This window comes from Amblyomma mixtum, chromosome 1 (genome assembly GCF_055824585.1).
Source record: "Amblyomma mixtum isolate Tamu chromosome 1, ASM5582458v1, whole genome shotgun sequence".
Lineage (NCBI taxonomy): Eukaryota > Metazoa > Arthropoda > Arachnida > Ixodida > Ixodidae > Amblyomma > Amblyomma mixtum.
The window spans coordinates 28,903,158-28,930,688 of NC_143012.1; the positions used below are offsets into that span (position 1 = coordinate 28,903,158).

At 44.9% G+C, this 27,531-nt stretch overlaps 1 protein-coding gene across 1 annotated transcript; it reads left to right on the forward strand.

The window, feature by feature from the left end:
• Positions 1-3: 3 nt before the first annotated feature.
• LOC149365891 (uncharacterized) lies at positions 4-25,995 on the forward strand. Its single transcript, XM_089547057.1, has 15 exons — positions 4-143; positions 615-686; positions 921-1,039; positions 3,629-3,717; positions 3,852-3,920; positions 5,238-5,470; positions 7,059-7,139; positions 7,826-7,912; positions 10,368-10,542; positions 11,102-11,208; positions 12,040-12,127; positions 13,670-14,191; positions 14,854-15,134; positions 21,587-21,709; positions 24,392-25,995. Exons 1-15 carry the CDS (start codon positions 106-108, stop codon positions 24,723-24,725), a joined length of 2,418 nt encoding a protein of 805 aa, XP_089403183.1. The 5' UTR covers positions 4-105; the 3' UTR covers positions 24,726-25,995.
• Positions 25,996-27,531: the final 1,536 nt, after the last annotated feature.

Here is a 27,531-nt window from a genome sequence, read left to right on the forward strand (position 1 = left end):
GTCTAGTGGCCATAAATGGCGCAATTTTTCACTGCTCTGTAGCTTTCACATTGCTGACTTCGTTTCACGTTTCAGACTTTATTAACAGACACATGTGTTCATTTAATGGAACATTCCGCCAACAAGCGTAGCTCTGCGAATGGGTGAGCTGCCGTCATTGCTCTGTTACCGAGCGAAAGTAATAAGAATATTTGGTGTTGATTGCATGCTGACAGTGAATACTCGAAGGTGGTGGTTCTGGTGGTGGTTGTGTCTTCTTTTTCCAGTTTTGTGTCTTTGCAAGATCTGTTGAAAAAGCTGTAGCTTTCTGTAGTGAACACATATGTAGTTTACTTGTTTGCTATGCTGTTAATGAGGCTTGCGGGCTAGCCAACCCACCACTTCTGTGATTGCCCCAATTCGCAAGGGGATTCTTTGATTCCAGTTCGGTGATTGTAACTGCTTGCGCTATGTTTGTCTGTTGACGACAAGTAAGGCTCCTATACCACTCCAGAACTTACAGCTTGACCTAATCCACTACCTTGCGAATAGTGCGACCTCATTTTGCCGTTCTGTGTCGGACGAGTTCGACTGGACCTTTTGTAATAATGAGTTTTCCTATTTCAAAACCGCAGCGACTGCTCGTCGTTCCTGTGGAATCAGTTGGTGTCCGGGGCGCCTGTAGTGCTTGGACTTGACGCCTACAGGTGAGTCGCTTTCACAGTGGAGAGGTTATCGACATGGTGCTGTCAGGCGGTTGCAGTATTCTGTGCACAGTCGAAACTGCCTTATATCTTCGGCTCACTGCTGTTAATGTACCTACTGACTTGTGATTTCGGCAGGTATGGCTGATTGAGAAGCTGCGATTCTGTGCATGTCTGCAAACCAAGGGACACTGGACACCAATTCTGCAGTTTTAAGAGTTTTTGTTTCTTTCTCAGACCCCCTGCCCTCAGGGTCAAGGAACAGGTGTTGAATGCTGCTTTCCGGACGACATTAGACAAGCGTGTGGAGCAGTCATTGCCATCTTCATTGGTGGGCACGGTACAGTTTTCCGCAGGTATGCAAGCAACTGATCACTTGATGCCGAACATTAGTCAATATATTTACTGATGGAGTGCCTACTGCACCTGAGCTCATTTTGTAGAGGAAGTTTTGGGGCAAATGCAATAACGGGCGAAGCAACTGCGTGTACAGTGTCTTGCAACGGATGACATTGATTGCCTGTAGCTATCACAAACAAGGGAGAAACTCAAGACAAAAGATAGCTTCACTAGTAGCCTAGTCATTATTAGGTCTGCAGCACTGAGAAGAGCAACTGCCGTAGAATGCGATGTCAGAAACACTGTTGTGTTGTTTCATTGTGCTTATTTGTCTTGCATTTTATTTCACATTCAAGTGGTCTCCTCGATTTGGCTGCACTTTCGGCACCAGTTCAGGCGGCGCTGCACTCGCGCCCTCGATTTGCCAGTGCAGATAGTGCCAGCTGCACTTCGGCACTCGATTTGACGTAGTGCTGCACGAGTTCTCCTGCACTTTTGCACTAGCCTCCCGGCGAGTTCTCTTCTCGTGCAAGTAGTGCAAGGTGCTTGGCGCCATCCGTAGCAGACGGCTCCGTGGCTACGCTTGTTTTAGTGAGCGGCGTTGAGACCATGGTTGAGGCGGCTGCATACCCGTGCTGGACGTGGCATCTGCACCGTGCTGGCACTAAACAGCTGAAATGAGAGTGCGCGTACATGTGTGTGTATGCGCGCGTGTGTGCTTGCCTGTGTACGTGCGTAAACGACTGGCGGGCATATGGCGCACTGCGTATGGGTTCTCATCTTTCTGTCCAGCCTCGCATGTGCTTTAAACAATCTCTCTTTTGTGTAAAAATATACTCGCAGCACGATGGAGCATTTGCAGAAAAGGCAGATGATGAGATGTTTTTTAATATGTGAGTGATCGCAATGTTTGTGATGACTCACTACATCAATCAGTATACCTCCCCTTGCAGCGATCGACTGGCCTTGAGGTCACCGTCAGCCCACACCTACGCCTGCCAGTTAGTCTCTGATAGTCACCCCGCCGTTACCGTCCACCGGCACTGGACGCGAGTTGTGTTCAAATATAGCTCGAGTTATCAGGCAACTCTTTCCTTCTGTAGTTGCGGCAGTCACTTTTCGATAGAACAGCAACAGCCTGAATCACGTGTATGAACTGTCAAAGGTCATCTCGAGCGGAAGTCTGAGTAACCTCCCAAATTCAAGGTTTGTTGCCTTGTCAAAGTACCTGTTGAATCGGTGACAGTCAACCGGCCTGCGTGACTTTGCACAATGCAACGGAAAGGCCAGTGTCAAATTCTTCACAACTTTTGGAATTAACAAATTTCATAGCCGCCCCACGAGATATGCGCCACTTTGAACAAATGCACAGCGTTCAGTACAGCCAGCTCAATCCCGTGCATATGTCAAACAACGCGACAGACACCAACACACTGCTGCAGCAGACGAACATTTCTGCACCTTTGCGCTCGATTTGGCCGCTGCACCGAGAGCGCTACTGTCAGGCTACACTCGCACCGCAAGAGCTGGCACTGCACTGGCACGGCACTTTTGTGAACTCATGCAGAAGGTGCAGCCAAATCGAGGAGACCTAAGGTCTATGAATCTACGGGTGCATGCTACAATTCGGGCCGAACAGTGGCTGTCATGTCTGTTGACATGAGCATGTTCAGTTCATAAATTTTTGCCTTATTCTATGCTGACAAACACTACTGTACTTTTAACCCTTTGACACGCCATTGTTCATTTGAAAATTAATGAAAATGAATAGTTTTCTGCCTAAATAGTTGGTAGTGTTCCACTACAAAATACGAAGAACTAGTGTTTTGCACAGGGGCTCAGGGTTTCATATAAAGTGTCATAATTGATGAAAACCGGCATCGAAATGCCATGACTTGCCAAGTAAACACCGGAAGGTTCAAGGAAATAATTTCTGTTTCGAAGGTACACGTTAAGCTTGAAATTAAAAAAAGATATATATGATGTTACAACTGGGGGCAAGATATGTCTGCACAAAAATGACGGGTGATGAGCTACACCACTCAATGTTTCGCGAAATATTATTTACCGTGTTCACTATGTGGCCTAAAAAAAAAACCCTTGTTTGTGAGCTGAAGGATGCAGAATTCACCTTCAAGGAAGAAATCACTGCTAGATGCCGTACACTCTAAGAAAAAGCTGTGAGTTCGCTTTGTACACAGTTGGTTTATTGGTTTATTGGGTTTATCGTCCCAAAGTGACTCAGGGTACCCAAAGCGACTCAGGCTATGAGGGACACCGTAGTGGAGGGCTCCGGAAATTTCGACCACCTGGGGTTCTTTGACGTGCACTGACATCGCACAGTACACGGGCCTCTAGAATTTCGCCTCCATCAAAATTCCGCTGCTGCGGCCGGGTTCGAACCTGCGTCTTTCGGGTCAGCAGCCAAGCGCCATAACCACTGAGCCACCGCAGCGGGTCGCTTTGTTCACAATTGTGTACATAGTGTGTCAAAGGGTTAATATTACCTTAAAACACAGAAGGTAGATAGGCCATATTTACACATACACTTGTTCTTCCTTGCATGAGCTGATTGTTTCACGACTAACATTATATCTTATTTCCAGAAAATGACGGAATTGTGGTCGTCCTTGATCAGTTGCCAGGCTGCACTCCATCCCCACTGCGACCAAACATCGTCCAGGTGCCCTGCAAGGTACGGCACAACATTGTGTAATGGGTTTGGCTCCCTCCTTGCTGTATTGTTCGCAGGACTTGTGTATCTCTCCCAACCTTCTGCCTTTTCATATCACTGGGTCTACAAATGGGTCCCCCCATGCATTTCCACAGTTTGACAAGGCCGCCCCGGGCAGCAGCTCTGGTGCCACAAGCAAGGAAGAATGGCTCTCGAAGCTGACAGTAAGAATTTGACTTGTATGACTAGTACTTCATATTGTAATGCATATACGTATCTGCGAGTCCGGTTGCCGACATTAATTACATTGTTATTCTGCCAAAATGCATCCTTAATAAGCTATTGGATGATCCTTGATTGTTGGCAAATGGTTAAATGCATCTGTGTACATTGCATATAGTTGAAATTCCTGTGATTGTAAATTTTAACTTGTAATTCTGGTATTTGTCTGCGATATGGGAAATATTTGCTCATCTTCACATCCTGCAGTGTTGAACATAGTTGGCAGCATGTATTTCTTTTTGTTTGCTTTTCTTTTGGGCATAAAAATATACTGAGATGCCCCAGTTACTTTTGGAAGTTCTCTCTGTGGCATTTTTTTAAGGTAACCTTTGCAAAAGATTAAACGGTATGTCTAGGTCAGATCAGGCTAACGGAATTGATGGTGTTTCTTGGGGAAAACAGGATTGAAACTGAGAAGTATTAGTCAGCATGTATATTTATTTCTTGAGATGAAAATAAAAATGTCTTCAAGAACAGAGCAGCCACTTTTATTTTGAAATTACAATTGTATTTTGAATCTGGGGTTAAAAAAACGAAAAAGCATGAATATATGCTTTTTGGCATTAATAGCGGCAGTGTGCACTGAGAAACAGTTATCAAGTTATCCAACTCTTACATATGCAAGCTGCCGCAGTGGCTCAGTGGTTGTGGTACTCATCTGCTAATTCGAAAGACGTGGGTTTGATCCCGGCTGCAGCAGTTGCATTTCGATGGTGGTGAAAATGCTAGAGGCCCGTGTACTGTGCGATGTCAGTGCACGTTAAAAAACCCCAGGTGGTCGAAATTATCCAGAGCCCTCCACTATGGCGTCCCTCATAGCCTGAGCTTCCTTGAGACGTTAAACGCCATTAACCAGACCAAACCAGACCATCTTACAGATGCAAAATGAAAGCACAGCTCTTTTATAGCAATAGATAAGAGATCCACTACAGCAGAATTTGCAAAAAGCATGTAAGTTGTCAAATGTAGCATTACGTCAATGTTAAGCCATTAGACAGCGACGACGCAGGTAGCGGACATGTGGGCATCATGAAGTTTAAGGAACAAAGTGCAAATTTTATCTTCTTTAATGATGGATCATAACACTGATGATGATGGTGATGATGTGTGACTGAGCGTGGTGAAATGTAATGCCATATAACGAAGCGTGTTACGATCGCACTGTAATACAAAACCAGAGCTGATGTTTACAGTGTGTGCATCACACAAACTGAGTGCTCCTTCCTTCTCCTTGTTCCCGCCTTCTCGTTCCTGTGCAGTCCTTTGAGGATGCCTGGCACTACGCGTCGCTCGAGTGTGGCCTGGGCTTCAACCTGGCCATCAGTGCCGACATGGCGGCCCGCACACGGGGCCCCTCGTGTGATCTGTCCGTGGCCGCAGTGACTCCGGTGTTGCCCCTGCGTCTGGTGCCGCTGTTTCCAATTCCGGTGCTCAGGAGTGGCGTACAGGATGCACTGTCCTCTCCACACACTGCTGCGGTTCCGGACTTTGGGTAGGTGTTGTGTACCACTCGCAGGCACAATATACTCTTTTCAATTACAAATTATTATTCAGTGGTGTGAAAATTTTCAGATTCTTAGATTTCAGCATGGTATATGGCAGGAATGCATGGAAAAAATTTCCAGCCTCCTGCGTGATTAACTCTCTTCCAGAGCCAATCAGATCGAGGGCCGTGAGAGGGAATCAAGGCCGTATTTACAAAAAGGGTCGATACAACAGCCTGTGCGTTTAACAGTTTTTAAAGCCGCCCCAGGATGCGTAGGGAACAACTGGGCTGTTTGGACACACAAAAAAAGCTCTTGGTACATGACACAGGCAAAGCGAAGCTCAGTTGTGTACCTGTAGTCATTTTTATGTGTCCAAACAGCATGGTTGTAGACTATGAATCAACACCAAATACTAATCTACATCGTTATGTTGTTGTCCCCAGATGGCGGCATGCTGTGATAGATTGTTGCTTGGATGTTAAGTACTTTCTTAAAGATCGCCAGTAGTTTTGTTTTTTGAGAATAATTTTGCTTGCATTTGTTGACATTTTAGTTGGGTGCTCCTGGCATACAAGCTTATAGCCATGGCAGGCAGCAAACACGGTCCTTCTAATAAATTTTAATAATTTCGTTGACATTGTTGACTGAAGCAATGAAAGCGGCTTTTCAGTGCATTCTTCTGATGACAAAAGTGACATCATGGAAGACGATGGCGGCAGTGATGCAAAGCCACCAAGAGTGAACCCACAAGAAGCAGTGCATCCAGAATAGCTATATAGCATCCGTAAAACTTGCAGGTATTACTGTGCTGTGTTTAAATAAACTGCTTTTATCAGTCTTCTTAAGCTATTTGTCTTTCAAATGCCTATTTTTAGAAAAAAAAAGTACACATTGAGTACATGAGCTCTGGGTTGAAAATAGATCAATGTATGAGAAGGCTTAGCAGTACTAGAAAAAAAAATTGTAAGTCAGTGGGTTAATCGCGCCTTTTCTGTCAGACCCTGGTATGGCAAGTCACAATTGAACAGTGCTCTCAGACTCTCACTTGAAGTTTTGACTCATCTTTGTGATAAGAAATCATTACACAAGCAAATCAACACATTCAAGGCCTTTTGAAGTGCTCGTACGAGCTTGCAGAACAAGCAAGAAAAAATCGCATACATAGCATAGCCATACCAAGGTGGGTTCAATCTGTGAGTGTTTTCATTATGCAAGTATATACGGTATATGAAATTACAATGTTCATTGAAAAATTTTGACTGACATTAGATATCATGCACGATAGAATGTAGATGAACTTTTAATGATCAGCGTTCAGTGAATGTGCCAAGTAAACCGGCAATGTTTGACACCAGAACAGATTGGCTCTGGCTCTGTGTCATCTTAGAATGGCAGTGCCTTTTTACTTAGGCACAATAAAACCGCATGCTTCTCATATGAACGTCAAGAGTGCTAGTATAATGCAGTGCACTAACTTCTGTGATTCTCTTTTGTGATGTGTGCTGTCATGCTAGGTTTGTCATGGGTGACATCGGCTGTATGTAATAACAGGCATTTCTGTGCTTGTGATTTGTGCACTTGGTTTGTTTGCAGGTTTGTAACCCTCTGCGGTGACCACCTCTGTTTTCACTTCAAGCACCAACTTGAGGATGGTGGCTTCAGCTTCATAGGAGTGTAAGTTAAACATTACCAGAATCTCTTGCCTACGGTCCCGTTTAAGGTGTTGTGCGTTTAGATGCCTCCGGTTCTTCATACACCCAATGTATAAGGACACAAATATTTTTAAACTCAAGCTAGGTGTCTTTTTGATAGAGGCACCAGTTTTGCATCGACGTTTTCTCTGCCATTTACAATGTTTCACGAGGCTAGCTGCTCCACAGAGAAGTGCATCAAAGGTACAATAGTGCTTAATATTAGCTGCAACATGCAACATGCGGTAAGAACTCAATTCTCGAAACAGTGCCAACCCAACAGTGCTGCAAAAAGTTATGCATTTAGCCATTGATTTAAAGTGCACTGAATGCTTGTCAAGTTGGGTGCTCAATTTTAAAGTGCACTGATTTACTATAAAGTGAAAACCTTTGTTGGTTCGTACAGTTGCGCTGTGAGTCATGCTGAACACGATTGTTCTTGATATCCATGCAGCTTTTACTCCCAGCAGACAAAGGCAGCAACCATCCCCAGTTTTCATGTCTTTAATTGCTGAATCGTTCCTACACAGGTTCAGCTGTTATGACATTATGCATGCAGCTGTGTGTAGGGATCTGGCATTTTAAATAGACCTCTGTTCTCTGTTGTTTGGTGATGTTAGGTCACTGTTCTGTGTCCTGTGAGTCATTTCCCTCTTCACTGGTGTGCAGGTGGATAAGTGGAGTGGCGTCCATCGAGCATCCCTTCATTTGGCTTGTCTGCGCCCAATTTGCCACGAGCCAGAGGCTGGCTTCCAGGTGAGTGGCCACTCTCTCATTCCTCCATGTTGTGTAAGTGCGCATAGTTTGATGCTGTGAGCCAGGTCTAACTGCCACACCTCTAATTGTAATAAGGGAGTATAATTACTCATCGACATCCACCCGAGTGCAGCCATACGGCTACAAAGCTCGGGTGGATGTCAATGAGTAATTACTCCCTTACTACAAATCTACTCCACCTTGGGGGATTCCCCTTTGACCAACACCTCCAATTGTGAGACAGAAAAGATATTAATAAGGCTTTTGCACAGTAGTCGTCTAGTTATTCAAAGATTTACTTTCATCACTACGCAGCCGCACACTATTTTTTTAAGTCTCACTTCAAAGGTGCATGATGCAGTGAATGCATTGAGTCATAACGGGTCATCCACCTTTAGGTTTATCGGTTCTGACCAGCCGTTGGTGATGATTGCTGTCTGATCATACAGTGCTGAACTTCAGCTCTGACCACACGCATTTCTCATTGTGTGGTAGAGTGTAATTTTACAAAATTACACACTCAGAACTGTCTCAGTCCATTTCATTGGATGAAGGATAATTTCTCACACATTAGGTTGGCTTGAGTATTTGCCCTTGTACTAATCACATTTGCCTACAAAGCAGCAGCTGCACTGGAAATTCAGCACTGGTTTCTCTTCACTTTTGAAAAAGAGCAGAGAAATGTATGTCTGAGAAATCTAGTGAACTGCAGTGCTTTGAGTTGTCATGAATCAGCAGTCTATATTCATGTCATGCAATTACAAAAATGATGTCTAGCATGTATTGTCTTACTTGCAGTCTCAATGCCGCATTTAAGGTCGTACTTGTTCCGCTGTGTTCCTCTCAACTGATTTATTTAAGCTTTTTGTGCTTAAAGGCACAGCTTGGGAAAATAAATTGCATAGTGACAGCTGGACATCTCAGCGAGTCATACTAGTATAGGCCAGTCCATAATTTTTGGCAAAGTTAGAAACTGGTTTCTCCAAAAAGTTGCAGGAAGCAGTGCTAGAACCAGCAGGACTTGTATTTGAGATCATTGGCGAATTTTAACTGTGTGCAAAAACCGTGACATGCACACTGCATGAGATGTTACTTGTGTATCTAAGTTACTGTGAATCTGAAAAGACAGAGCTTTGAGAAATATTCGTATTGTCGTAATTTCCCTAAGTAGAGTGTGATGACTACAGGTGTGCACTAGTTATTCTTGTCATAGTGAGCACTTTAGTTTTCCTTCATGGAAGATTTGTGGAGCTGGAATGCAGGTCATGCAAGCTAAATGCTTAACTAAATTGCAAGCACCACTTTTCTAGAGTTTGGCTGTGTAACCACAAGGTGTTGGAAGAAATAGGTCACCTTTGTTCTTTTGCAATCATTGAAAATATATCAACTGCTCGTGGCACTAGCCTTCTGCTGCACAAATTGTGCTTTTAAACAGCAGTTTTATTTGAGATAGCAAAGGTGGCAAGTGTACAGTGTGCCAATATTTTCTCAGTGCTTTTTAATGCGAGATCATTAAGGTTGTTGTCTTGCAAAAATCACCCGGTTTGTCCGTAATGAAATTTCCTGACTGGTCAAGAGGGTTGTGATGTTATCAGCACCACCAAATTTGAAAAACTTAGGACTCAATTGGATTATCGTATAGGATTATACTAACCCAACCCACTCTTCTATCTTAATCCACCCCACTAATCCCTATTAACCCATTTTCTTGGAGGAGCCTGCTTCCAGAATTTGGGGAGTCCTTCAGCTCCAGCTTCCAAATGCTATTGCATTTGCTTATTTAAGAATGTGATTAAGAAAGCCCAAAATTTTCTTAAATTTTCTCTTTTTATATATATATTGTCTTAGTTTTGCTTTCTGTGAGGGTGCAGGAATCAATTTCAAATATTTTTCAGTAGCATTGGTGCCAATTTGGCAGCCCTTGGCAGCAAGTTGAACACTTATTTCAAACAGCACTAGTTCTAAGATTAGTATAAAATTGTTGCATGAATGTGTACGGAGGCGATTTAGATTTTTGGTTCCAAAACTACAGTCTCACCTTGTGTGGTTTTGATGAACTTTATCTCAGCAAAGTCTCTCTCTTGTTGTCCTAAATGATACAGAGGTCATCTGCCTTTGAGGGGAGCAGCCATATGAGACTGTTTCAAAGTTCAAACATCAGCAAAACTTACCCGAGTGAGCAAGCATGGAGTATGTCAGAAATAAACATAGTATTTATGAAGTGATTAGAGTCGCAGGTAGAATAGCAAAACTTTCCTTTTGTTTGCTATCAGTGCATTGCCTAACATGTTATGTTTGTGCTTTTGCTTCGATACCCAGTTATTGCTATTGCAAAGTTATTGCAAGTTATTGCAAAGTTATTGCTTCGATACCCAAATGATATGCTACTACGGTGTCATTGTTCATGCGTTCGCGAGTACAATGGACCACGCCGCTGCATTTTCCCTTGGTGCAGGCCCAAAGAGATATTTACCGTGTGCGTCTTGCCGAGCCCAAGACAGCCAGCAGCAGCAGTGGCCGTTGGGGGCACGTCCTCTGAGGAGGTTCTCTTCTACAACTGCCTGTGTCCGAATCCTGCCAGCCTGGGCTTCCAGCTGTGGCAAGGGGCTGCCACCACATCTGTGGCCAGGGTGCGCACCGGAATCACCCTCACACCCGTTGTGAATGCCCTGGGGCAGTTTTAGAGTGCTCCTATACCAGTGTACTATCTTTGAACTTTGTGCCTGGTTTCTTTCATTCGTAGCACGCGTTCTTTCCATCTGCACTGTTTACTGCACAGCTACGTTCTGTTGTACAGTACGGTCAACTGTTAGAGGGAACATGTGATCGCGTGACCACCACGTTTCACGGAGCGCTGCTGCCGAGGACTTGCAGGAATTGACGCCATAAGGTGCATGTGCAGTAAACGTGGCAGCTGGTCTTTCCACGCATGCGCCTGGTACCACCCATTCACGCCGCATCTGGGCAGTTAGGCTTCACGAAGCACGGATGCCAAGCGATCACATGTTCCCTTTAACAGTGGACCGTACTGTACATATCATCTAAGTTTCTAGCATGTCCCTTTGAGTTGATTAAGTTTCTTCACTGAACACTTTGAGATTATTTGGGAGTATTTTTTTGCTTTTACTTTGGAAATGTGCTTTTCCTTTTGACTTTTATCCTTTCTTCATTCTTTTTCTTTTTCTGCAGGTTCCGTCAGCCTCAAACAAAACAATCAGCATGAACCTCGAAAAAGTGCTTTCTGGCACTGCAGCTGAGACATTTCATGCAGCTTTGAAGGAACTGCTGAGAACCCGGTTAGTTGTGTTTCTCTGCTATGAAAAATTCGGACTCACTGATTCGCGCTGTAAGCTCATGGTTTCGTGTTTCAATGCTGACCTTTTTCAGTACTTTGTGCATTACATAAGCAGCAAAAAGCAGGAGAAGGGGAATAAACTCTGCGTGTTAAGGACAGTAAAAAAATTATCAGGCTACCAAAACGTTTCTGTGGATTTCAGCGGTAGCCTTACTCTGGGGGTGGCGAGATTATAGGGATCTCCTTCGAATAGAAATCCTTGCTTGGTCAGATCATTGGTGTATTGTTTGAGGCTGATAATTTCCACATTGAAGTCACTCAGAAGAATGATCCGACTCTGACTGCTATTGAACCTGGGTTGCACAGTACGTTTCCCTGGGCGACTGTGTGACAGCATGCTCGCAGGCAGCTATGTGGCTGAGTGATGAGTTGCGACAGAATTGTGAGTATTATGTAGCAGGTGCAGCCATGATACTAGATAAGGGCATTACACCTGTGCAGGGTGGAGCAGCTGTGCGCCTGTTTATATACCAAGCACATTGAGAAATCAGCTAAATGTCCCTTATACAACTAGCACTGTAAAATGTCCATGCATGAAGTGTCAGTTGATAAAGAAAAGTAAACTAGTAAGACGGGAAGGTTGCTTTTTAGCCGAGTGGGCCACAGTGCTCTTTCCTGGTAAGCTTAGGAAAGTGCCTTTGCCATTCTGGGGTGCCCTTGGTCTTGAGACGCCAACCTTGCACTTCATCAAGCCATAGGAAGTGTTGTGCAGAAAAAAATAAAAAGATACGCATGGAATGTGTGCTGTGCCCCTTATCATCTCTTACAACAGTGCACCCTTGGCGCCGTCCTTGGAGCAGAGCAGCAGTGCTGTGGCTCAAGACTCGTGGGTTCCTACTCCCCGGCCTGCAAGGAATCAGGTGGGTTTGCTAGCCAGCAGAAAAGTGGCGCTGGGGGCACACAGGAGAGAGATCAGAGAACCTCCTGGGCATTTGATCTCTCCTGGGACAAAGGTGTGAAGTTGGTAGTTCCTCGCCTTGTCATGAACGGGATGCTATGAAACCTTTTCTGCGGTGCTGGTAGCCTGTGATGTCGAATTAATTCTTCGATGTCCAAGGGCAGATGTCTTGCTGTCACAGTGTGTGCAAAAATAACTCCTTCAGTCTCTGAAAGCACAGGAAGGATAGAGGAATGTTATTGGTGTTTCTGTTTATTTGTATTCAGAGAAGCAAAGTGATCAAGTAATAATGACTGTGTGAAAGTGCTAGAAAAGGCAGCTCACCGCCACACACTATGACATGTGGTGGAGGTTGTGAGTTCAGTTTCCAACTGTGTTGAGTTGTCTTTTCTCTAAATTTATATCCCTAAAGTATAAATTTATAAATTTATTTCCCGAAAGTATCTACTACTTAGATGATTGCTTGCTCACTTTCTTTTTATGAATAAAAATAAATACGATTCCCCAGTGCTTTCAACTGTTGGTGTGTTTTTAGATTCCCTAATGAGCATCTTATTTCCCCTACTCTTATCAGCTTACTGTATCAGTGCTTGGAGTCTCGTTTGTATGGTTAACATGACAGCACTGCAAGAACAGCTGTAGACCCACCAATGAGCTGTGGTATTGGGAGAAGTAGAGCTGCCTGAACTTTATGTCTGAAAGCATAGAATAAGTGGCATTTCAGGAAAAGGGACGCAGAAGCAGGGAGAAAACATGTGAAATTAAGCCTGTGGGTTAGCTGAACTTTTATGCGAGTGCCTGAGTGAGCACTCTTGATTTTGCTGGGGTGTAACACCCATTGTGCGTGTTGCATTTTTGCACGCACAGCTCATTTACTTCAGTTTCTGTAGTGAACTCTTGTTACAACCGATCACTCCATACTGTGAACATCAAGTGTACTGAAAATGCTCCCTTTAATTCGAAGAAATTTTTTAATCCACTTTGAGCCTTAATAGGGGATATTCAAAATTCCGCAAGTGCGCTTTCCCGCATAACTATGTTGCCCCAAACAAGATGGCCGACTTCGCTATAAAGGAACTACGTGGCCTATAGGACAGGCACTAAAGGTGTGGATAGAATGTGAGAAATGTATTTTGGAAGAATCAAACAAAAAAACAGTCTTTCTTGCTTTGTTTCAGCTGGAAACGCATGGTCAGCCATCTTGTTTGGGACATCATTGTTATGCGGGAAAGCGCACTTGCGGAGTTTCGAATATCCCCTAATCGAGAGTTGACTGCTTGTGTAGCTGATGGATGTCAAGTTTGTAAGTACGAACTGAATTGTACAGTTTGCAGTTTATGGCATTAACTGAATAACAATATTTTATTATAACGATGCCTTGTTATTGAGTTCATGCAGTTTAGGACACTAACTGAATAACAAAACTTTGTTCTAGTGCTTCTTTTAATAAACTGTCATGGAAGAAATTCCATGTGTTAATACTATTCTTTGTTTGCCCTTCCAGGCATTCAACGTGGCCCCAACCGTACCCGACATCTCCGACTGTTCCTTGGGCATGCCTTCGGGACACTCAAGAACAGAAAACATGCACGCGAATCCAGGGCCTGGCTACGCTCCTGGCATGAATCCACTGGAGGCCGCCACGCAGGGATTTGCTGCTCAGTGTTCCAGTGGTGCACTTAGCGTTCAGACTGCCGTTGTGGCTACGGCAACCGCTCAGTATGAAGCCCTGACAACTCCCACACAAAGCCAGGGTCAGCAGTTCGTCTCAAGCGGGAATATGGCGGCGGCCCAGTTCTCGCCACCTCAGCAGCACCATTGGTCTCCTGCAGCAGCCCAGCATCACTCGGCAGAAAGCCTGGTGCCCACTGCGGTCTATGACCTAATCAGGCACCAGGATGAGCAGCTCCAGGATCTCAGACTGCAGATTCAGCGCCTTCTGAACCCTGTGGAAGAACCGTGCCGGTTGAGAACGCCAGATCCGACCCCTCAGCAACTGGAAAGCGAGCTCTACAGGAGAGGCACAGTGAGCAAATTCACTCTCCTTAAGACTATAACACTGGGAAAGTTGGCCTGCAGCTTCAGAAGTTAGTAAAGTTAAAAAGATGTTGCTGAAGACAGAAAGGGTGACAAAGCGGTCCTATCCTAGCATCTATTTTGACTGAAGTCTTTCTAAAAGAAGCTCATGCATGTTACTAGAGGAAGCTTCAGCAGTGACCTGTAATGTGGATGCATAAACATAGTGTGGTAAACTCAGGTCCGTGAGCTGATCTGTGAATCTACTGCAGGGCAGCAAATTGGTATCTTCATCCGGTTAACCTCTGTGCCTTTCCTCCTCCTCCTCGTGTTCCACAACACTTTCTTTTTTTGGTCACGAGTACCAAAGTCGCATGCCACATAGGTCATTGCCAAGCCTTCCAGTGTGGAGACCCTCAATTAGTTTTCACGTGCAAATGTAATTGGCACATCTAATTGCTTTTGTCTCCCAAACTGTTGTAGATGGCCACTGCTAGGTTAGGTGGGCGGATGAGATTAAGAACTTTGCGAGGATAGGGTGTTCGCAACTGACGAAGAACAGGGTTAATTGGAGAGACATGGGAGAGGCCTTTGCCCTGCAGTGAGCGAAGTCAGGCTGATGATGATGGTGGTGACTGCTTGGTTTCAAATCAATCTTTTTGTGCCTGGCAGGAGAAGCTCATGCTCGAAGCTGCCACCATGACGGAAACAGCTTCGAGTGCCAGACTCGTGCACCGGTCTGTACAAACGGATAAGATGGTGACTGACGGGCCGTCCGCCAACCAGCGCTGCACCTTTTGTGGTCATCGCCAGCCAGCTGCTCAGCCTGTACGGGAAGTCCCGGAGCGTGACACCGATTACACCATCTTCTTCCCCGAGAAGTCCCCCCACTTGATGAAGCAGCAGCTGGCCCAGAGGCCAAGTCCCAGGCCTGCCCACTTAGCGTCGCAAAGGTGGGTGTGACTCATTTCGGGGTACAGTGAACTGAATGTTTCATTACAGGCTAAGGCACACGCTAAAGTTAACTGACTACCATGTTTCTCTTTTTTTTTTATTTGGAAGGAAGCTTACTGTAACCCATCAAAATGTTACCTCTGTGCTGTATGCTGGAAGGCTTGTGTTGTGCAAGATTTTGAGTACTGTCTTGAGATCGGCCATTATATAGCCGGCAATTGTAGCCGGCACCTTGACTGCTGTCTATCATCGCTGGCAACTATATAATGGATGATGCCTCGAAACATTACTTAAAACCATGCAGAACACAGACCTCCCAGCATACAGCATACATGTAGTAAGCACAATTGGAGGACTTTGGGAGAAGCGTTTGTCATACAACGAACATGATATGGATGATCATGGTGGTGATGAATGCTGGTTGGATGAAAGGTTTAGAAAAAGGAACTGGCTTCCAGAAGAAGGGAGAGTTTGCTCAATTTATAGTGCTCAAAAGTTCTTGTCATTTGTCTATCTCCTGGGGGAGACAGTTCAGTTGCACTGTCAAACGAGTGGCAGGTTGCACTGAGTGTTAGAGTTTCCCTGGCCTGAAGCCTCCAAAGTGAGGCGCATTTGGTGGGGTAAGACCACATGTGTCCTGTCAAAACTGTTGTGCTAGTGTGGAGAATGGCAAAGGGGCTGAAAGGGAAGCAATATCCAGTGAGTATACTGAAGGATGTTGGAAACTAGAGGGTACACCAAACCTCTCAGAACTCCTGTATTAGATGCAAAATGTATGTTTTATTGTCTATCAGTCAACTTCCCAGAAGTTCAGTTATAAAAAAAGAAATAAAGGAGTCTTGTGACTCGCGAAAGGAGTTACAACTTTATGGTGTCGGTCAGTACAACACTGCCATTTATGCTTTCTTATGCTTCGCCAGCAATGTCAGCGGCGGTGTAGAGGTAGAGCAACCGCCTCACTTTCAAGAGGACCGGGGTTCGAAGCCCTCTGCTGCACAATTCTCCACCGAACATGAAAAAGAAAATTTGCGTGTTGATGGAATTGCATCACCAGGGCTGAGATGTGGCCTGATCGTGGCATTGCCTCACCAGAACAGGATCCTGCCACCCTGGCGTAGTACTTGGCCACAACCTCCTATATGTATGGATTGCGAAATAGCTAGAAGAATAAGAATGGGGTGGAGTACATTTGGCAGGTTCTCTCAGGTCATGAATATCGGTTTACGAATATCCCTCAAGAGGAAAGTATAAAACATCTGTATTTTACCGGTACTCACCTATGGGGCAGAAACGTGGAGGCTAAAGAAAAGGGTTCAACTTAAATTGAGGACAGTGCTGGGAGCTACAGAAAGGAAAGTGATAGGTGTAACGTTAAGAGATCGGAAGCGGGCTGAGTAGCTCAGGGAATAAACGCAGTTTAATGACATTCTAGTCGAAATCAAGAGGAACAAGTGAGTTTGGGCAGGGCATGTAATGCGAAGGCAAGATGGTGAAAAGTCGTTAAGGGTAACGGAGTGGATTCCAAGAGGAGACAAGCGTAGCAGGGGGCAGCAGATAGTTAGGTGAATGGAAGAGATTGAGAAGTTTGCGGGGATACGGTGGCCACAGCTGGCGCAGGTAAGATAAGGGAGAGGCCTTTGTCCTGCAGTGGGCATATTTATTTATTTATTTATTTATTTACCCTCAGGGCCGTTAGGCGTTACAGAGGGGAGTGGGAATAACATGCAAGTATAAAAAACAAAACAGCAGCTAGAAAAATTGAATATAGTTACAGCACACACTGGTATAAATCAATAACAGAATTAACAAAAGGCAGCATTACACAAAACAAAACACAAAAGAAAGCAGCAGTTAATAAATTAACAAAGTTATAGACACATACTTATATAAAATTAATAACAGCGTTACGAAATGCAGCAGTATCCGTAATTACAGCAATATTCTGGGGAAGGTGATTCCAGCTGACACAAGTTCTGGGTATGAATGAATCGTGAAAACATCTTGTACGACAAGGAGGGATCCAAACTTTGTGACGGTGATCAATGCGTGCGGAAATATAGGGTGGTCTTTTTAGTAACTTCTCTTTAAGATAAGGATTATGATAAATTTTGTGAAAAGTACATAATGAAGCTATTGACCTGCGATGGGAAAGAAGCTGTAGGGAAAGGTTAGTTTTCATGGCAGTTACACTACTAGTACGATGATAGTTGGAAAGTATGAAGCGACAACCGCAGTTTTGAATAGATTCTAAGTCAGAAATGAGAGATTCGACCCCAGGGTTCCACACCGATGAAGCATATTCCAATTTAGAGCGGACCAATGTTTTGTAAAGTAATAATTTTAACCCTTTCGCTGTCGGGTGTTTCTGCCCGTGACGCACCCCCAGTGTCGCACACTTCCGGGATGATGGTCCCGCCGTTTCAACCTCAGAATCTGACGATGCGGAACTCGCGTCTTCCTCGGATGAGACGCTGTCAGAGTCCGAATCCGAGCTCGGCTCGTATTTAGAATCTGCAGAGCCACCGCTCCAATGCGCAGAGGAAGGTCCCGCGCGGTCAGCCATATCCGAAAGTAACCTCGCGCAGCGGGGGTGTGCTTTCAGTGGCCCGCAAAACGGAGAGAAATGGGACGCTGTGTAATAAAGATGAGAGAGGGAGATGGAAAAAGGCTAAAACAAAGTTGAGGGGCTTTGCTTTTGCTGCTGCCAGCCGCAAGCGAGGGTGCGACGAGAGAGCGAAAGCAGCGATCGAGTCATGTGTCAGTCTCTGACTCTCACGCGCCCTTGAACTTGAAGCGCCGTAGCTCACACGCCGACAGAAGAAAAATAAAAACCTGCAAAACAGCGGCAGAAGGCAGAACAACCCTTGGACCCATAACCACACGCGCGCGTCATGATCCGGCGAACGCGGAGCGACCACGCCACTCAGCAAAGAGAGAGGTGTGGGATGGCAGTCGCTCCGTACTCTTCAATACACGCACCAAAACAGTAAGGGGCGGAAATACGAGCTTCTAGAAAGATTCAAGAGATGGCGCAGCTAGTCCAAGAGCGTCAGCTTTGCGCTCAAGCGCGAAATTTTGAACGCACGATAGAGAACGTACCGGTACGTCAGTGACACTGTGGGGGGGAAACGCGAAAACGTACCGGTACGTCCGTGACAGTGAAAGGGTTAATGAACTCGGTGCACATGAAAAATTTCTGCGAAGGTATCCAAGCATGCGATTGGCGTTATTTGTAATGTAGTCAACATGAGTTTTCCAAGACAGGTTAGAAGAGACGTGAACACCCAGATATTTATAAGACGACACAGTTTCAAGAGTGATGCCATTGATGCAGTAGGTAGAGGGTGTATTAGATAGACGAGAAATGGGCAAATGCTTGCATTTAGTAATGTTTAGCTTCATATTCCACAGGTTACACCAATCCAGTACCTTGTTAATGTCTGACTGAAGAACACATACATCATTATCATCATTAATTTCGCGGTAAATAACACAGTCATCGGCAAAAAGACAAATGGAAGACGATATATTAGTTGGTAAGTCGTTTATATAAATGAGAAAGAGGAGGGGCCCAAGAACGGACCCCTGAGGCACACCAGAGCAAACAGGAGAGGAATCTGAATTGACGTTATTTGCTGTTACGAACTGACTTCGGTTTGAAAGAAAACAATGCAGCCATGCAAGCAATGTGGAATCAATGTTAAGGCTGTTTAGTTTAAGAAAAAGAAGCTCATGTGAAACCTTGTCAAATGCTTTAGAAAAATCCATAAATACAGAATCAGCATGGGACCCACGATCCAGAATGCAATGCAGGTCATTTGTGAAACATATGAGTTGCGTTTCGCATGAAAATGATTTACGGAAGCCGTGTTGGGCATTAGTGAAAAAGCAATTGGATTCTAAAAAGTTGACAAGATGAGTGTAGATGATATGTTCCATGATTTTACATGGAATGCTGGTGAGCGACACAGGGCGAAAGTTATCAGGGCAATGTTTATCGCCAGACTTATGCAGCGGAATCACCCTCCCAACCTTCCAGTCATTGGGAATACAGCCTGTTTCCAGAGACTGGTCAAACAGTTTGGTGAGGATCATGGAACTGTACATCTTTGTGTTAACTAGAAATTTCGAATTAATGTTATCGACGCCACAGGAGGAAGAAATCTTACGGTTTTCAATTATCCTCAGGATGCCAGTTGTCTCAAAAAGAATTGGATCCATGGGAAAAGCATCCAATACCGGACACTCCTGATTGGTAAGGGAAACATTGCCAGAAAAAGCAGCAACAAAAACACTGTTAAGAACACTAGCGCATTCATGAGGTGAAAATGCAACGCCGTCAGAAGATGTAAGTAGTATTGACGAACTATCTTTCTTGTTCACAGTGTTCCAAAACTGTCTAGGGTTATTAATCAGCAAAGCAGGCAAAGTACTGTTAAAGAAGGTGTCCTTAGCATTTTTCAGAGCTAATTTGTACTCAGCGGCCGCAGAAAGGTAACAGTCCCATCGTTGTTGCGAATTCGACGATTTCGCCGAGCGAAACAAACGTTTTTTCTTATTGGATAGTCTTTTTAGAACGTTGTTAAACCACGGTGATTGGCTATTACACCGCAAAATTCTTAGCGGCACAAATGTATTAGTGAGACGTTCAACAGTGTCCCTAAACATTTCCCAGTTAGTGTGGACAGAACGCTGTGGAAAATCTGGTAAATAACTGTTTAAGAAAAGAGCAAATTCACGATTAATAGCATCATAGTCCGCCCGCTTGTAATCTCTAATTGACTTGAAGATGTTCCGGCGATTAGGAATATTAATTTTTACATCGAAATGAAGCAAGGTGTGATCACTAAGACCAGGTAAGTACGAGATTGAAGCGATAAGATCCGGCGCGTTGGTTAGCACAAGGTCTAAAACATTGGAAGATGATGGCGTGATACGAGTTGGCTTAGTAACTAGCTGCGAAAGGTTAAAGTCCAAACAGGTTCGCAAAAAGTTATTGCATTCGGTAGAAAAGGGGCGAGGATACGGCGACGTATTAGCCCACACGATACTGGGATAATTGAAGTCACCAGCAAGAAGGATTGCCGCGCCCGGATAACGTACTGAGATCATGTTAAGAGCATCATGCAAATCTTCAGCGAAAGTTGCACACGAAGACGGGGGACGGTAGCATATGCCCAGAATCAGTTTCCTGAAATGAACACGAAGTTCAACCCAAACCAACTCTAAAGTGCTAGAAAGACTAATCGGTGAAGACACAATATTATCGGCGATGGCTATTAAAACACCTCCTCCACTTCTGTGACCTCTATCAGAACGATAAACATTGTAGCGCTTCTTGCAATCAAACAGTTCCTTGCTCTCTATCTTTGCAGAGAGCCACGTTTCTGTTAGCAATACAACATCGGCATCACATGAGTCGATGACAGAGTTTAGATCTTCCCGCTTTGGTATTATGCTTCTTATGTTTGTGAAAAGAATTGAAAGCGCTGTCTTATCTCCAGTCGCCCGTCCACTGCCCCTCCCGCACCTCTATGGCGAAGCGTGTGGCGAGCCAGAAGCAGCGCGACAAGGGGCCACTAAAGATCCCGGTGGGCCAGCTAGCTCGAAAACGCTATCGTGAATAGGGTCATAGCCGTAGCATTTGTTGTTACAATACAGTTTGTTATACCTCAGCTTATACTTAAAGTCAGCATCCTTCGCGAACTGCACAAGCTTCTTTCTAGCGACACGTGTGTGCAAAGAATAATCTTCACTTACAGTGACCTTTTTATCTTTAAGTTTAGCAGACTGCACTGTCATAGTCAGGCTGATGATAGTGACGATGCTTCAGCAGCATCTGTGGGCATGGTGTGTATTTCTACACACTCTTAGTGCCATGTGTTATGAAACTCTTAGCACGAATGATTTAAGCTTCAGTGTGATGTGGAAATTTGTCTTATAGCAGCAAGCAAATGAAAAAAAAAAATGTCTACGTATGATAAGAGCAGAAATGGTCGCAAACACTTGCTTGTGATGCATTCCTGGCTTATTTCCTGTCGTTGGCTCTTCTCTACTATGAAACAACCTTGCTTTGTTAGCTGCACTGAAGAAACACATCTTTTATATTCCTTTATACTTCTTTTATACTATATTATACTTTATACTCTTTTATACTTTATACTCTTTTATACATCTTTTATACTTTTATACTCTATGCCGAGGTGTACTCTTTGTGCCGCCCATAAAATATCTGTGTGTAATTTTAAACAAAAGAAAAATGTGAATAAAATTCTCTCATTCCATCATACATTTTTTTTACACCCACTTTTCCACTAAAATTTTATTACGTTTTTTTTTTGTTTTTGCATGTGGGCTATGGCACTTATTACACAACCTTGCAGTAGGTTTTAGCAGTAGCATGTATCATCAAGGGTGCTCTCCATTGTTGTGCGACTGTTTTTTGTTTCAGAGAGCCCCCGGAGCCACTACCACGACCTGTTTTTGCCCACAGCAGAACTGCAGACTCGCTCCTCACATCTGCAGTCTCGTTCAAGGATGACGTGTTTGTGCTCCAGGACAGGGCGGAGAAAAGGTAAGTTTGTCCTGTTCTTTTGCTGTAACTCTGGAAACAGATACACTGCGAGGGCTTTGTGGGCTTGCTTAAAAGTGCAGTCCATACGGCCACACTGTAAACATTATTTTGGTAGCAGAGTGCTTGCGGTACCCCTGTTACAATATGTTTCGCACATTGCGGCCTCAGTTGACACTCTGCCAGTATCCTCCAACCGGGGTCCCCACAGGCTGCTGAAATCATTGAATACCCTTGAGTGTAAAATAAAAAAAATTTAGGAGCCTTTGAATTTTCCTAAATTTGGACGCAGCCCTCAAATTCCTTGAAAAATTTGTCAGGCCTCTTCAATGCAAATTTATGCGCTATGACAAAGAGTTTGAAACCAACCCTGCAGAGGTACCATTTTTGCCAAAATACAGTCTACCCCTCCCACATCTTTTGCTTTCGCATGGCTTTATTATTATTATTTTTTTATTTCATAATACTGCAGGCCAATAGATTGGCCATGCAGGAGGGGCTATACAAGGCATTGAAAATGACAAATACAAAGAAAATACACGGGGTTACTAACAATGAGCAGAATTACAAAATACAGCGCTCATTCACTCGAGAAAATGCTTCTCAAGAGCTTTACTAAAATTTGAGGACTGGAAAATGGCCTCGGGAAGAGAGTTCCAGTCGGAAACAGTCCGCGGAAAAAAACTGTGCTTGAATGAGTCAGTCTTTGCAAAAATGGGTTCCAGCAAATGAATTCGTGAATGGCGTGTTCGGCGTGACAATTGTTTGAGAATTACAGGGCGGGGTATGTTTAGTTTATGCTGTTTAGTTAGTATGTTTAGTATGTTTAGTTTAGTTTATCTGCTGCATCATGTGACAACCTTTGCAAAACCTTGGTTCAGTCTGGATCAGTGGCACAGTTCAATGCAAAATAGCTTTGCAGCTCCAACTGCTGTGTGCTTCACACTATGCAGTACGTGTTATCACACCATGTCTTGTGAAAAGTGCAAGTTCCTGTCTGCCTGCTTGAATTATCCATGTTGAGGAAAGTGCATATTGATCCCCAAGAACATCACTGTTACTCCAACCAGTGAATCAGCCCAGAAGGCCACCTGAAAAGCTCCAAGCACATGATTCAAGCACGTTGCCAGGTCATATGCATGTAGCAGTGTCAGTAAAGTGGAAGGCTTCATGCGTACTGGAAAATAATTGTCGGGGATACCTGCCTGCACGTGAGCATGAGAATGATTCAAGTTGTTCTCAGCTTGAAGGTGCACTGAAGAGGAATCTGAACTCGTATTTTTACCGCTGGAACTCGATCTACACATTCCGAGCGCTCTTAGAAACGTCGGATTATTTCCCTGTGCAGCCGATTTTCCTAATTTAAATCCGATTAAACACCCAGCTCCCCCCTTTTCTTTTTGAATTCCCCGCAGACGGTGGGAGGAGTCAGCCAACCTTTCACCCAGTCCCGTGGTGGCTTGCCGCTCTGCCATCGGCGGAGTGATACATAGTGATCGGCGAAAGCGAAGAGTCCGCGCGTATTTTTATTTCCGGGTGCCTGATTTGCAGCTATGTAGTCTCTGACTAGCTCTGTTTATTCATGGAAACGTAAAACACAAAATAAAAGCAAAAGCAAAGCCGCCACGTGACTGCCTGAAAGGCACTCTATGCGTTGGTCGACTCCTTCCACTGTCTGCGGGGAATTCAAAAAAAGAAAGGCGGGAGCCGGATGTTAATCCGATTTAAATTAGGGAAATCTGCTGCACAGGGCAATAATTCAAAGTTTCTAAGAATGCTCCGAACGTGTAGATCGAGTTCCCGCGGCAAAAAGACGAGTTCAGATTCCTTTTCAGTGCACCTTTAACAGAAAAATGGCTTCAACATTAACAAATTAATTTGGAACAGGTGACAGAATATGATATGATTCTCAATGAACTGTCTGCAATGCAGTTGAAAGCCACAGCTGCCTCTTCAGTGTGCTAATATCTGTGAAGTTGAGGGCTTCTGCACATCTTGCAAGTCAAAAAGTACGGTCTGTACTTGAGAAACAAAAAAAAATGAAAAAGAAGCAGCCAGTGAGCAGGAAAATCAAAAATGAAAGGTGCTTTAGCTGTAGCTCGAGAACTTGCGAGAAACGACAGAATGGCAGGGAATGTTAGTCTTTGCTGAAGTCTGCGGATGGTTTCCCTGAGAATGCTGAGATTTTTAAATATGACATGTCCTTCCTTGTTTGCATTGAACGGTGAGGGACAAAAAGGCAGAGATGGTGCCCTTAAAAAGGAAATCAGAGGCGAACTCTGATTCCTAGTTCTAACAGCTTTGGTCGAATGTTTCTCTTTTTCTTTTTTTGTAATCCTTTATTACTTCATTATCCCTGAAATTGGGATACTTTTTGGATTTTAGGTCTGATATTCTGTACGAACCCTGTACTATACAATTGTCTACAAATGTCGACAGCGTAAAAGATATGTCCCCGTAACTGAAATAAATTTAGCATCTGCAAACAACAGAAAATTGAAGCACATGCTGTTTGTATACTGGGGGAACATTACGCAAGCCAGGATGAGTGGGACTACTATTTCAAAGTGCCAGGATCAGCGTCTACTTTTCTACTTTGTGATCCACTGCAGCTTGTGATGGCAGACGGAGTTGTGTCTGACTTCCCTAGCATGCCCAGCAGAAGTGCCATACCTCGAATTGCAGGGGTTCCAAGGCAGCGGCAGAAACATTCATCCATCCACGGCTGCAGTACGAAGAGGAGTCTCGCCTCGGGCCGAGCGTGCCTGGGCGCAGCCGCGACGAGCTCAGCATGCAGGTGGACCGCATTGCGCAAAAGTACTGCCCAGAAGCTGGCCTCCCACCAACGCCTCCTCGCCCCGCCGCCAAGGGGGGGACCCCGCTGTCAATGGCCTCTGAGGCCTACCTGCGCAACTACGGGCTTGCCTCTGAAGCCGGACCAGCCCGAGGCGATGCTGGTGACAGCATGGAGCGCATCCTCGACATCAGTGCTCTCAAGAGGCTGCCCAAGCTGCTGTGATCCCAGCGGACATTAAAACTCCTGTGGACGTACTGCAGATGTTCAGGACATCCGCTGGACATCCGAAGGACGTCCGAAGGAATTCCAGTGCCCATTGGAGATGTTCAGCGCTGTGAACTTAGGGCTTCCAAAATGAAGTCCTATTTGCTTTCAGCCAAGTGTGCCTTAGGAACAGTGCCATTCTTCCTACTTCGATTACGGTTTGGTCCTTGGCATTCAGTTGTGTTCAGCGAAGTGAAGTGTTATGTGCCGACCAATTTTTCAGTGCTTCATTAATTTCACAAGACTGCCAGCATGGGAGTTCAAAAGCATATGTGGCGTTCAGCTCGTTCCTGCAGGGATTATGATCTGTGTTCCATGCCAAGGCTGTTCCCAAAGGCCACCTGGGAAACTAGACCCAGTGCACTAAAATGGTGAAATCAGCATAAGAATCCTGGCTGTCTTGGCAGAAGCTATAGGTGTTACGGCTGAAAAGTGAAGGTAAAAGACATTGAGCGGTGAGCATGCTTCAGCTTCACTTCCATGCCATTTCGATGCCAACATATTCCCTTTTTTCACACATATGTATAATTCCAACAAGTTTTTAAGCTGAGAAATTTTGAGGAGATACCAAAAGCGATACCATTTTCAGAGGTAAATATATTGACAAACACGTGATAAAATGCTTTCTAGAAAAACAGGTGTTAGTTCATGCTTCATCCTGCTGGTCTTTGTGCCCCATGGTAATAAATTGCGTCATCCATGAAAATAATGCGTTAAAGCCTGGGATGAACTTGAAAGCAGCAGTTTTTGCTTTGGTCATGCTGGTAACTTATATAGGTGTTATATGCTTAACATGCATGATTCTGTTGTCCTTATTGTGTGAATACACCTAGAAAACCACCTTTAAGAACAATTTTAATAGTAGTAATGACTGGGGGCACACAGCGTGCTTCTTATCTGGGTGCCTTTCAGTATTCTTCCTTTACTGCCGGTTCTGTGTATTTAAAATTCATTCTGAGATTGCACTTTCAGTCTGCTCCTTAACACGGCACTTGTGTTGTTGAAATAAACAATTTCCTCAAGAAGTTACCGAAACATGTAGGAGTGAAAATCTCCCTGGACGGTTACAATACTCGGTAAAGCAAATTTTGCAGCACAGCTGCCGACATATTTTTATTTTGCTATATATTGCACTAAAGAATTTGAGAGAGATGAGAGAGACATGCATATATGTACTGTAATAGACTACTCTTTTTGTTCTCCACACATACTCATTCTTCAACTAGCACTCCCCTCCAGTCCGCCATACCAAGTATGCGGAGCTATAGACGGAGCATGCCGTGTTCTTCTGCTCTCACCATATCCTTCTACATCCACAGTAGCCAACCTCCTGTGTTTGTTCTGCCAGTTATGTCGACGGCCTACTACGACACCGACACCCAACCCAAGGAGCAGGGACATAACAGCAGCTCTGTAAAACTGACAAACATCTAAGGTGTGATGCGTAATGTGAGAACCCAGCGGTTACCAACGGCCTGAGGCTGAGGGCCGCGATCAACTGTGAGCGCTTTAGGGCCAGTTTTTTGCGGCTCGTCTTCATGGCAGTTTCCCAAGACCGCACCTAGCGGTTTTGACAAGCCAGAAGTTTGCGGGCAGCGTCGCTTTCTTCGTGGGAAAGCTTTAAAATGGTCGATGGCCTTATGTCGGCAGTATCACGAGAGCTTACTCAAGCTCGCTCACACTCACAGATGTCCAGGCTCGCTCAATTCAAACTCATTCAGCCTCACAACTCATTTGGGCTCACTCAGACTCGCGACTCATCTAGGCTCACTCATTTCGACTCACGATTAGCTGCGGTTATGACTCACCCAGGCTCACCTTGACTCATGACTTGCGAGATCGCACGTCAGGCAGCTGAATCGTTTTCGAAGCGAAAGCTTCAGTGCGGGGTCTCGGACTTCAGTCGCGGACCGTGGAAATTTGACCTTCAAATGGCCTTGAGCTTCGAAAGGACTGGAAAGGCGCATAACCGCCCTCTTGAAACAGTGGACACTTCAGTCGTGCTTTAAGCTATGTGGCGGTAGTGACAGATGTGCGCTGCATGCGTTGGCATTGACAAAGTTGTGGCAGAAACGCGGCACTGAAGCCACAGGCCGTCGGCGTTGTGTTCATTGGCGTTAGCGTTGAAAACGCTTTACACTGCGACTCACGACTCACCCAGGCTCACCTTGACTCATGACTTGCGAGATCGCACGTCAGGCAGCTGAATCGTTTTCGAAGCGAAAGCTTCAGTGCGGGGTCTCGGACTTCAGTCGCGGACCGTGGAAATTTGACCTTCAAATGGCCTTGAGCTTCGAAAGCAATGGAAAGGCGCATAACCGCCCTCTTGAAACAGTGGACACTTCAGTCGTGCTTTAAGCTATGTGGCGGTAGTGACAGATGTGCGCTGCATGCGTTGGCATTGACAAAGTTGTGGCAGAAACGCGGCACTGAAGCCACAGGCCGTCGGCGTTGTGTTCATTGGCGTTAGCGTTGAAAACGCTTTACACTGCGACTCACGACTCACCCAGGCTCACCTTGACTCATGACTTGCGAGATCGCACGTCAGGCAGCTGAATCGTTTTCGAAGCGAAAGCTTCAGTGCGGGGTCTCGGAATTCAGTCGCGGACCGTGGAAATTTGACCTTCAAATGGCCTTGAGCTTCGAAAGCAAAGGAAAGGCGCATAACCGCCCTCTTGAAACAGTGGACACTTCAGTCGTGCTTTAAGCTATGTGGCGGTAGTGAGAGATGTGCGCTGCATGCGTTGGCATTGATAAAGTTGTG